This window comes from Lepidochelys kempii, chromosome 3, assembly GCF_965140265.1.
Source record: "Lepidochelys kempii isolate rLepKem1 chromosome 3, rLepKem1.hap2, whole genome shotgun sequence".
In the NCBI taxonomy this organism is placed as follows: Eukaryota; Metazoa; Chordata; order Testudines; family Cheloniidae; genus Lepidochelys; species Lepidochelys kempii.
Window position 1 is genome coordinate 205674834 of NC_133258.1, and position 12425 is coordinate 205687258.

Here is a 12425-nt window from a genome sequence, read left to right on the forward strand (position 1 = left end):
CAAGGGATGGAGAGTGCTCTGGGAATTAATCAAGGTTGTAAAATATGAAGCTGTTGATTGTAAGGACCCTTTCCTTATTTGTTGCAGAAGTTGGAAGGTGTGTAGTGGAACAAGGCAAGGAAAAATGAAGAAAGGATGTTCTAAGGGTTGAGGTTGTTAAACGCTGTCCTGGATAATGGAATTTTATCCCTGCCTCTGCCACAGTTTTTCATTCTGTGGGTGCCCACATAAGATACCTGGGGCCAGATATTCGTAAGTGCTGGGCATACACAACTTTAACTGAAGGTCATTATAGCTGTGCTTTCAACATATTAAGTGCTATAAAAATGCTAAGTACTCTGAAAAGTCAGGCTGTAGATGTCTCACATAGGGCATCCATAATTAGTGACAATTGACAATTTTGGCCTTATTCTCTCTGTGCCTCAGTTACCCAACTGTAAAACGGGGACAACACTACCACCCTATCTCACAGAGGCATTGTGAAGATTAATTCATTAATGCTTGTGAAGCACTTGGATACTACGGTGAGAGCACCCGACATGTCAAGGAGGAAATGAATAATTTTGTATTCAGTGGAGGGTTTGAATTTCCTGTGTTAAATAAGACCCAGGCCCAGGCAACAAATAAGGAGGATAAAAAGCAATATTGAATAACTAACTACCTATTCATTGAACGAGACAGGGGTCCAATGGAAAGCATATTATGTGTTCATGTATTAAGGCTATCATAATGCATAAGCACACAGGAGCTGAATTAAGATTTCACAGGCCACCTTAATTCTGGCATTTCCTAACTTTCGAAAGTTAGGATTTGCAACCTTAACGTTCTTTTAATGTAGTTTTTAAAAATGTAATTTCCTTAACTAAAAAACCTTAAAACACCATCATGTGGAGGCATACTGACACTCCCCTGCCACCCTTGGGGTCATCAGCAAGGTCTGGATCTTCGGATGCACAGCACGGACTTCCCACTTGATCTAACAGAATAACTGGTAGCAGTAATAGGCTGTTATCCTCTATGTTGCTCAGGCACTAGTGGGGATGAGACACACTTTGTCTGTGGGTTTCACAGTTGGTTGATAACAGCAAAGGAAACTTCAGACAGGGTTGGGCATAATTCCAGGTTCTATAGGGGAACATTCTAAAGTGGTTTACAGATCCTTCTGCCTCTGTACCCCCAACCTGTTTGTGGCTGTTCCCCTCTGTACTTATCTGCTCCACCCCTGCTCCTTACCTCCTTCCTCTTATCTGATTGCTACCCCAAAATCATCCTGTCTCCTGTCCCCTCAATCCAGTTCCTCCTCCCCCTGCTCCTGCCCTCTCCCTCACCCCTCTTATCCAACTCTTCCCTCAGACCCTCTCCCTGCTCCTGCCCCCATCCTTCCATCCAACAAAAGGCATGTTACTTTTTTTTCAGATGTGGTATGCCACATAGTTTGTGCCACAATACTCCTAGCTTGCAAAACAGGTATGACACTCTGATGTCATGAATGCTATTGTGCCACAAAATACAACAAAACCCTCTCTCATATTGTAATCTCCATTCTATTTTTTCAAGAACATGATGTTGTGCAAGGAGTTAAAGATTTTTCAGATCTGCTCATCCCAGGGACATGAAGTTTCAAAAAGATAATGGCAAATTAATTTCCATATTTCTCAGTTTATGCACGCTGAAAAGGGCAACTTATCGTTTTGAAATTTCAAGTATTGGTGTGAAGAAAATGGATAGGTTTTCATATAAACAACAAAACATACTGGAGCTAGATTCTACTCTAAGCACAGATGAAAGTTCTCTATTTATTTGTCATCCTAATCCATTAATCGGTTTATGGATCGAAACTACCTCAGAGTGCGTCACCTTGTGTGCTACCTTTTGCCTTTCAGTGATTAAGTCACAGACACTGTACTACTTTTCATCCAAGAATCTCAAAGAACTCTGCAAAAGAATGCCTAAGTATTATTCCCATTTTACAGATGGGAAAATAGGCACAGAGAGGTTAATAAATCTGCCCAAGGCTCCACAAATCAGCAACAGAGTCAGGTGTAGAACTCAGATCTTCTGGCTGGCATTTTCCTGCTTTTATCACTCTACTAAATACAAATGCTGAAGACATGAGCCTTGTAATTCACTCTTTTTGTGGTGCCCAGGATCTGTACTAATTGGGAGGAAAAAATCCCTGGAAGAAAAGCTACAACTATATAATAACCCTTGCGGCAAAAGAAGAAACTAAGCAGCCAAATACCAAAAATAAATAAATAAATAGATAGATTTAAAATAAAGCAGGGGACCTAGCTGAAGGGTTTTGTGACTGCTTTAGCAGGGAGAGAAAAAGAAAAAGAAATTGAGGACTGTAGCTGAATGGAGCCTTTAAGAGCTGAAAGTTCAAGAATTTTTAGTTCTGGGGCTGGTAATGAAGTTCTTCCTATGCACTTTTCTACCACTACTAAATGGTTCTGTGGTTCATTGGGCATAATGTGCACTTCCTTCTGTGGGGATCTTCAGGGCAATTTATGCAGGAGGACAGTAGCCCCACTGGAATTTTTATGATGACAAAGATGCCCTTGAAAATGGCATTACTAACCAGCTTATATTTATACTAATAGAAAGTTTATAATGGTAAACAACCATATTTTACACAGGCATTGTAATACTGCTGTGACAATCAAGGTTCAGGCACCCCCAGGGAGAAGAGGGGGGCTGAACCCCAAAGAATAAGCAGTTGAATCAATTGATTGTATACAGTGTTACTGTACTATAAAAATAGGTTGAGTAAGGTCTTTTATAAAGCATGTAATGTTCTGAACTTGATGTTCATTTGAGATATGTATATAGACTGTGGTTATGAATTTATGTATTCATGAATACAGCAAAAGTGTGCTCACAATCTGTAGTGTTGTCAGGCTGAGGAGGGGCTGCCTTCCTAACCAGAGGAGTCTAGCTCCAACACCCACCATTGTACTACCCAGGAAAAGAAAAACAGTCGTCCATTGAAATTAATGGGAAAACACTGAGAGACTTCCTGTCTATCAGCTTAAGAAGGAATTTCCCCCACTCTGAACAAACATGAATCACCATGGAAAGAGAGGAGGAAGGCTTTTTAAATGGAGGCATTATTGTTTTCATAGAGAAACTAAGTGACAATCACTTAGTGTGTGCTGTCACTGAAGCACTAGATCTGATCTATAGCAGGGGGTACTTTGGGAAACTGTTCAGAGACTATGGGTAAATTGCATTAGAGAAGGGAGTTTATCTAATTTGATTTATGTTTATTATCTTTATGTTTATTTGCTGTGTAACTTGTATATGTTTGCTATTCCATACTATTTTATCTTTGAATCTGTGATTTTTTAAATTTAATAAGCCTTTTGTTTATTTTTACCCCAAGCAGGTCTCTGGCATGCAAACTGTCTAGTGTGTGCACCAAAGTAAGCTGGGGGGGGAGGGGAAGGGAGGGCTGGTTTCACACTTTTGGGGGAGACAAAGCAGAGGATAAAAGTCCAAGTGTTCAGTACCTAAGAACGCAGGGTGGATGGATTTGGGGAGACTTGGGACTGGAAGGGTTGTTGGTCGTACTCTGCAAAGAGTAACTAAGCTGGTGGAAGCCAGGGTGAGACCTTGTGCTTGTGGACAAACTACGGGCATCAGGGGATCTGAATGAAAGCTGCACAGCATAAAGGCACCCAAAGTAACAGAGCAGATGGTGACTAAACCCCTTACTGGTTTGAGTAATCCCCAAAACATCACATTGGCATAGTGGTTACAGGAGTGGCACCCCAACATCAGCAAATCAAGGTTTACACTCCAAACACTTGCAAAACAGACTCTAACAGATTGAAAAGTGAGGGAACGAAATACAAGCTTACGGTTTGTTATTTTTCTTTACTTTGGGATAAAAGAAATACAACAAGGAAAGTGGAAAATGAGCCAGTTAGAGTTCTTGCATGATCAAGCTAAATATGAGGGGAGGGGTGGGAAATCAGTAGTGTGAAAAAAGAATCTTATTTTAAGCTGCTACTAAAATATTTTTTTTAGAAGTGTTTCTTCTTACCTATACTGTGGAAATGCCATCGATAAAATATCCTCTCAGGTAGCAGTTGTAATATTTTCTGCAGAAAACAAAACTAAACAGTTAACTTTTCCATAATAAATTAGATCATTCAGAGAATCTTATGGAACAGTTGGTGTGTCCCTCTAAGCCAAACACGAATTAAACAATACAAAAATGGGCACCTAGAGTAACAAGGATTAGTGTCCACTATTTTACTTTCCCTAGATATTTAGAGTATATATCATGTTCATTAACCACAATTGTAATTACATTTTAAAAAGGATCACCGTCAAGGAATTTTTTTTTAAACTTTCCATTGTTTTAGAAAGGATTCACACCCTAATATTTTAGAGCATAAACCAACTTCTAACTGAAGGAGTTAGAAGAAACTTTATTTATGGACAGGGTATTTCAAAACTGCACACTTATACGGTCTTTTGAAGCACCTGATATTGTCCACTGTCAGAGCCAGGATATTGGCCAGATCTGAGCAAATGTTACACTCTATGGATTAGAAGGATAATGAACTCTTGTTTAAACCACCTAATGTTGGCAGATCCACCAGTTCAAGCAGCCCTAGGGGAACTTTCGTGAGTACTCTTACAGAGAACTGATTTACCTGCACTTTCACCTGCTGAGTGGAACTGACCAGAATCGCACACAGTTACATTAATTACTCCACAGCAGATGCAGTTGGCAAAGCACTCATGTGGAATAATATACAGTGGTCTTCCTCTGTAGTTTTGGGAGGACTCTCACAGAGGAAGATCAATGCAAGGAAGAGGGGAAGTCTTGACCACAATCTCTAACTTTGGTATTTTATATGGTCCCAATAAAGCAAAGCAATTAAGCACATGCTTAAATACTTTGCTGAATGGGGGCCTATAATCTTGGTAGGAAAAACAGTTGGGGCCATCAGATTTTGCTGTTTGCCAACCCAGTGAATTATAATGCTACAAAGCAATTTGTATGAATCACCGAAACTTAATTTTGATGTTTTTACATTTGGCAAAGAAAGCTTTTTTCCTGACTTTTAAGTGTAGTGCAAGCCAATGTAGCTAACTTGCAATTCAAGGTCTTTTTTATGAAAGTGCATTACAGGCTGATATCCAACAGAAAGATAACTCTGGCAAGTAATTGCTAGCTTGTTGCTGCAGAGGATATAAAAGGATCAAATTAATACAAAACAATGAATATGGATTTCTTTTTCTTTTCTGAAAACTTTTCAGTTCTGAGCAATGGATTTTAAGAAGAGATTAAGAATCCAAAAGGCAAATTAGTTTTAACACTAAATTTTAAAGGTCAAATAATTCTCTCTAAAGAAACTGACAGTACTGTTGAATCGTCACACAAAACAATAGGAACAAACTTTCACAAAACTTAAAGCACCACCAGTTCTTAAGAAAAACTACATGCAGGATGCAAAATGAGTGACGAGTAATAACATAAGCAACTGTGACCCACTTCTTGGTCTTTAAAGATAAAGACTCATAAGAGGAATTAAGGCAACACAGCCAAGTAGACAACCCTTAACATTTTAGTTATTTCTTCATATAAGGCCAACAAGTGAGCCATTATTGCCATTGGAACGATATGCTCAAAAAATGGATTACGACAGCATAAATCTGTTGGAAAACAAAGTGTTTCAGAAATTGTATACAGTACTCCAATGACAGTCTCTGAAAATGGAACATTCTTTCCTTCACAGCAAAAAATGATAGTCATGGCAACTTCATAGACATTGAGAACTAGACCTCAGGTCATATCAGTTTTCTACAGCAGCCAGGGTAGGGTAAAAGTCCTCTACAACCATTACCATGGGAGTTGTCCCATAGTCAGTATTAAAAACCTTCTTATAGTTAACTCAGAAGAGAAAGTAAGTCTGGGATATCCCTTCTATGTTCCTCATTGTACTTTGCTTCAACAAGTCCTTCCGTAGGCTTTCACCTGGGGCTTACCTTGGTAGCAGTGGCTAACAATAATTATCTTGAAAATCACATGGCCAGATGTCTAGCTCTCTGTCTATGGGCAAGGTAAATGTGCTTGGAATGGAAAGGATCTGACTGGCTAAAAATGAGATCATGATTAAAAAATTTGGGGGGTTACCTGTTAAGGACCATGTTTCTGCCAATCAGATTGCAGGATATACAAGGATATAATAATTATCCATCTAAGTATTAAAATACTAGGAGATCTGCACCTTTCAATACTGCCTTTGACATTAATCATCTAATCTCTGTTTTTTTCTATCCTAAATTGTGAACTTTTCTTTTTGGTTTTCATTCTAAGTTTTACAGTACTACATGTACCAAATGTGAAGAATAAAAAATCATGCTGAACTTTTCATGCATTCAGATAATTGTTAGACACACAATATATTGTAAATGCAAAGTGCACAGTAAGAATTCATGGCTTTTAAGAAGCACAAATAAATTTGCTACTAAACCTGAATGAACTGATGGACCTTCAGAATGTATCTTTTAAAAGGGATCCAATGTGGAAACGTTCAAACTTTTTTGTATTTATTATAAATTGACTAAAAAAAAAAAACCACAGCAACAGACCACAAGGAAATATATCAAAGTATTTATTTCTATTTATGTCTTGGGTATAATTTCCTCTAAAAATCACTCGATACCCAATTTTTTATACCTCTAAAATGGGCCAGTGACCATTTTCTGTACCAGAATATTTCAGGACAATCCTGTTAAAAGACCGTAGATGACATAAGATTTTAAAATGCACTACGCTTGCTCTACTGTACAAAGAAATGTAAAATGTTACGCTGTAAGGCAACACTATGTAAATGGGTACCCAATGAAATACAGGTAAATTGTAAATATGACTTCCAATAGCATGATCGTTTGCAGTACATGGCATAGTATGTTAGTCTTATAAATATATGAAATTCTCCATATTAAAGTATTATTAATAAATGTCTGAATATAATGTGATGCACAAATTGTGTCAAAAACATAATATAACAACTTCAGATGCAGAACAAACAGAAGTAAATGAAAAGCAAACAAAGAAATTGCTTCCATGGAAATACTTTCATTGAAAAACAGTGGGAAGAACTATAGAAAATATAATATACAATATGAAAGCAAATTGCTTCTAAAAACTAGTGTTTTTTAAAGGGTGGACTGTAAATGCAGAATACTGAAGAATAATTAAACTTGTTGTAAGATTATGTGAAGAATACCCAGCCAGTCAAGGACAAGCACTCTGAACGTAGCTTATTCGTCCACCTTTCAGCAACCCCAAAATCATGACTCCATCATTTTTGCTCTACAAGAAGCACCAGCATGCACTATGTTGATGAGACTGCAAACCCATTAGAAACCTCACTGTAGCATACAACCCAGATTACTGGAGGAAAGAATGTCAGAGAAATGACTCTTTCAAACCACCAGGGTTTTGCAAAGGTTTATTTTATGTGTGTGACATGATTCCTTTACAAGGTTCCTTTATTTGCAGTAAGAAGTTAAGTGTCCAGTCGCTTGGAGGTTTCTGTGGGTTGCAGGAAAGTTCTCAGAATGGAAATTGTAAAATGTCTCATCTCCAGATGGGTCACTGACTCAAATAAATAAAGGTTACTTACCTGTAACTAGAGAGCTTGGAGATGGCTCTGCATATTCACTTATGGGTACTGAGCCAACCTTGGGGAGCCTTATGGTAAAAAGCTCTTCTAGCAGTCAGCTAGAGTGTTCCCGCACCCCCATCTCACCCCTCCCCTCAGCATTACAGCTTACCAAGGGCGATGCTATAAAAGGGGTGGCGCATTCTCACCACCCCAGATCCGTTCACTGCAAAGCCAAAGACACAGAATGACAAGGACTTTGAGAGGAAGGCAGATGGGAAGTGTGAATATGCAGACCCATCTCAAAGAAATGAAGGTTACCTTGATAGACTGATAAGAAGTGCTGAAAACTAACCTGGAGGTGGGGACAGAGTCCTAGCTGAATAGAGACTAAAGCACTGCCTTACCGAATCTGGTGTCCATCCTAGAAGTCCAGATCATAGTGCTTGGTGAAAGTATGTTGCAGCCTTGAATATTTCAGCAACCGGCATTTGCCTAAGACAGGCAAAGGAAGTAGCCACCAGAGCTCTTATGTGGTTGAATTGCAGCAAGTAAAGGGATTTTCACTAGCATGGAGCACTCAGCGACATGTTGTTTAATCCACTGAGAAAGGGTCTAGGAAGAAACCATATATTCTTTGTGGTTCTTGGCATAAGAAAAACAATATAGGTAATTTACAAATACTTTTAGTTTTGTCCAAGGAATAGGCAAGAGCCCTTCTAACATCCAAAGTGTGTAGAACTGATTCCTCCTTATTAGAGTGAGGCTTAGAGGAAGAAAAAAAGGCAAATGAATGGTTTGATTGATGTGGAAATCAGACACTACCTTAGGTAAAAATCTGAGATCAGGTCTGAGAACTACCTTGTCTGTATGAAAAGAAATGAAAGGTGGGCATCATTCACTCACTCTCCTGGCTGATGTGATGGCAATAATGAAAGCTATCTTAATAGCTAAATGGAACAGAACACTCAGCCAAGGGTTCAAAGGGCGATTTCGCCAACATCATATTGCGATCCCAAGAAGGAAGGGGATCCCTAACGAAGGAATACACGTTTGATAAACCTTTCATATAGATCTTTTAACTAAACAATGAGCAAACAGTGATCTACAGTCAGTTAGACAGCGGTATGCAGAGATGGCTGCCAAGTGAATCTTTAATGATGATGGGGATAACCCCTGATTTTCTAAGTACATGAGGTATTCCAGAACACAAGGAATGGAACCAGATACAGGAGAATCAGACCACCCCTTCATCCAAATTCGAAATCAGAACCACTTTAGATGGTAACAGTTCTGGTAGACTGTTCTTGCAATTTAATTACTAGATCCTACACAGATGAAGAACATGACTACTCAGCTGTGCCATCAGGTGAAGAGATTGTGGATCCAGATAAAAGATCCTGCCCTCCTGCTGGAACAGGACATCTGGGGACAGATGCATGAAGACTCCACCAGACAGCTAAAGGAGATCGGTGGTTTACCACTAACATGGCTAAGCCAAGGCAATGAGCATCATCCTTGACTTATCCTGAACCTCTTCCTTACCACTATCTGAAGGTGGGGGGGGGAAATGCATATATCAAGCCCTTCCCCCAGTGCAAAAGGAAAGCATCCAACAAGGACTGACTGTCCCTACCTTCTCTATAACAGAAGAGGCGACACTTCCTGTCGACCCTCACTGCAAACAGCTCCACCTCCGTGGACCCCAGTTGACTAATTTAGTCTAAACCAACTGATCCCTTAGGGACCATTCATGCATCCAAGCACTGTCTCTGTTGAGATGGTCCATGACTATATTGTTTTGCCCTGCTAGATGCAAAGTGTTGACAAATACACCAATCCCATAAATGTATGGCCTCTGTGCACAGAAGAGTGGAATGGGCACCTCCTTGCTTGTTGATGTACTACAATCACTAATGTATTGTCTGTCACTACCTGTACAACCGTCTCTTGCAGGTGGGAGAAAGGAATGACCTCAGAGCCAGATGAACAGCTCTTAATTCCAAAACACTGATATGCAGGGATCGCTCCTGAGAGGACCAGTGATCTCAAACTGTCAAATGACTCAGATGCGCTCTCCAACCCATGACTGACGCATTTGAACTCACTGTCCAGGATGGACCCAGATAATTGAACTGTACATCCCTGAGCACATCCATTCTGACTGACTACAAGTCTAGGGAGACTATGATATTCTGCGGCATGGTGATCAATACCTGAAGGCTGTCCCAACTTGGCCTATAAACCTGAGACAACCAGTGCTATAAAGGTGTCATTCTTAGATGGACAAACAGAGTCACTTATGTAGTGGCTGCCCTAAGACCCAGGAAAAGTTTTACTCTCTGGGTGGGACATTGGTGGATCCTAAGCATATCAAGCCCCAGGCAAGAATCTCTTCCGCAGGCACTGGAAGATGATGATCCACAAAGTTGTGGAACTGAGTAGCGTCCTTGGAAAGGGAGAAGGCTGAAGCAACCCCCCACATGTTCATCTGGTGATAAATTGAGCTCAGTTCATTTCCAGATGCGCCTGATCAAAGATAGGACCTATCTCCTCATCTTGTTCCTCAGATATGGTTTTAGGCATCACTGTCAGTAATGTCAACAGATCTGTAGGAGTTAAATCAGAAGATCTCTAGACTGCCAAATCTTTAACAGACAAAACATTACCACTTAAATCACTTGGAGAGTAACTGAAAGGCTCCTAAGGTGGCCTCCAGTAAGACCACAGGCCCCATGATTGCGAGGGTCCCCAGCAACTAGGGTTCAGGAATATGCCTGCTGGAGGACAACCATAGGAGTGGCACAAAGAAAACTACAGGTCTCTGTATTCTTTTATCTTCCTCCTGGTAAGGATCCAGGTCCAGATCCGATATAGAATACAGTGGTGGTAACAATGGATTCAAAGGGAAGAATAGAGATTCAGCTCTTTGCGGAGACCCTGCAGGGTCTTAGGAGGAGGAAGGAAAGTGTGAGCCAGATGAAGACCCACAGCCTCTTCTGGACTCCTCTGCTTAACAGGGAATGAGCAAGACCACCTGGACGACTTGGAACTGAGGAACCAGTTTCCCCCACTCGGAACTGAAGAAGCAACTAGAGCTGGCAGGTGAACCTGGGCTGTCACAGTGACAGAGCTCTCTGGAAACGAGGATGTAGCCAGGGCTGACCCAGGAGCCAACATCAGATCCAAATCCCTTACTACCAAAGACGGAACAAAGCTCTGCTTCAGAACCATAGCAGTCTTGTCGGAATCAAGCAGATCTGACAGTTCTGATGCACAGGAACCAGCTCTGGTAACACGAGCTGTTTTGTCTCTATGCCTCTTTTTCTTGGCACCACAACCAAAGGCTCTGGTGGCCCAGAATCTGACACACTGAGCTATTCCATTTTCCTGGATCCAGAAGTGGATGTCAGAACCAGCCCCAGTCCTGCAGCCACAAGGGTTCTGTCAGGGTTGGATAGCTAGGAGGCACAAAGTATGGGCACTTCTTTTGACCTCTCTTTTGGAACCAGGGCAGTGGGATCTGACCACATGCCCCTCAGTTTGGGCATGTAGCCTCAGAGGCTTGACTGAGGGAGCTACAGTAGCTGAGTCCGACCCCGACACAGGTTGAGATTTCTTGGAATCCAACAGTTGCTTGAAGCTGCTGGTAGCCACACGGGCTGAGACTAGTCGCGTAGGGCATGTCTTCGCTAGCAATGTTAAAGCGCTGGCCGCAGCAGCACTTTAACATGGCTGGGTAGTCACGGCATAGCGCTGGGAGAGAGCTCTCACAGCGCTATAAAAAAACCACCTCCACAAGAGGAATAGCTAACAGTGCTGGTGCACTGTCTACACTGGCATTTTACAGCACTGAAACTTGCAGTGCTCAGGGGTGTGTGAGCGAGAAAGTGGCAGCGCACTAAAGTGCCATTGTAGACAAGACCTTAGACCTATGATCCAAGTCCAGAGGATCTAGCCTCAAAAATAAACAAAACCCCGGTCACAATCAAGGTTGAACAGACAGTATGTAGCTTGTGGTCCAAACAATATCAAACAAAACAACTGTTTCACTTGAAAACAGGCTGGGGTTGACTTTACCACCAGGTGATAACCCAGGTGCCAATGAATTTCAGGGTGTGTCTCGAGCCAACACTGATTAGAAATGGTACAGAGGAGTCTATAATACACATTGTGAAGAGAAAATTCAGGTTCTCAGTTGCATGGGACAGGTAACATGAAAAAAAATACACCTTTTTGTTTTTCCCTGGAAAATGCATTATTTGGTAGAGTGTCAAGGTTCCTCCCCCACTCTGAACTCTAGGGTACAGATGTGGGGACCTGCATGAAAAACCTCCTAAGCTTATCTTTACCAGCTTAGGTCAAAACTTCCCCAAGGTACAAAATATTCCACCCTTTGTCCTTGGATTGGCCGCTACCACCACCAAACTAATACTGGTTACTGGGGAAGAGCTGTTTGGACATGTCTTTCCCCCCAAAATACTTCCCAAAACCTTGCACCCCACTTCCTGGACAAAGTTTGGTAAAAAGCCTCACCAATTTGCCTAGGTGACTACAGACCCAAACCCTTGGATCTGAGAACAATGAAAAAGCATTCAGTTTTCTTACAAGAAGACTTTTAATAAAAATAGAAGTAAATAGAAATAAAGAAATCCCCCCTGTAAAATCAGGATGGTAGATACCTTACAGGGTAATTAGATTCAAAAACATAGAGAACCCCTCTAGGCAAAACCTTAAGTTACAAAAAAGATACACAGACAGAAATAGTTATTCTATTCAGCACAATTCTTTTCT

At 40.9% G+C, this 12425-nt stretch overlaps 1 protein-coding gene across 12 annotated transcripts in view; it reads right to left on the reverse strand.

Annotated features, from left to right (window-relative positions):
* RALGAPA2 (Ral GTPase activating protein catalytic subunit alpha 2) overlaps positions 1–12425 on the reverse strand; it is a 306774-nt gene that overhangs the window by 259706 nt on the left and 34643 nt on the right. For all 12 annotated transcript variants that reach the window (XR_012158343.1, XR_012158341.1, XR_012158342.1 and 9 more), the window contains exon 4: positions 4049–4106. Coding sequence is in view for 9 of the 12 variants with exons in the window: in XM_073339773.1 (XP_073195874.1) it covers positions 4049–4106 (58 nt within the window). In the remaining 3 variants the exon portion in view is untranslated. The remainder of the gene's footprint in view (positions 1–4048; positions 4107–12425) is intronic.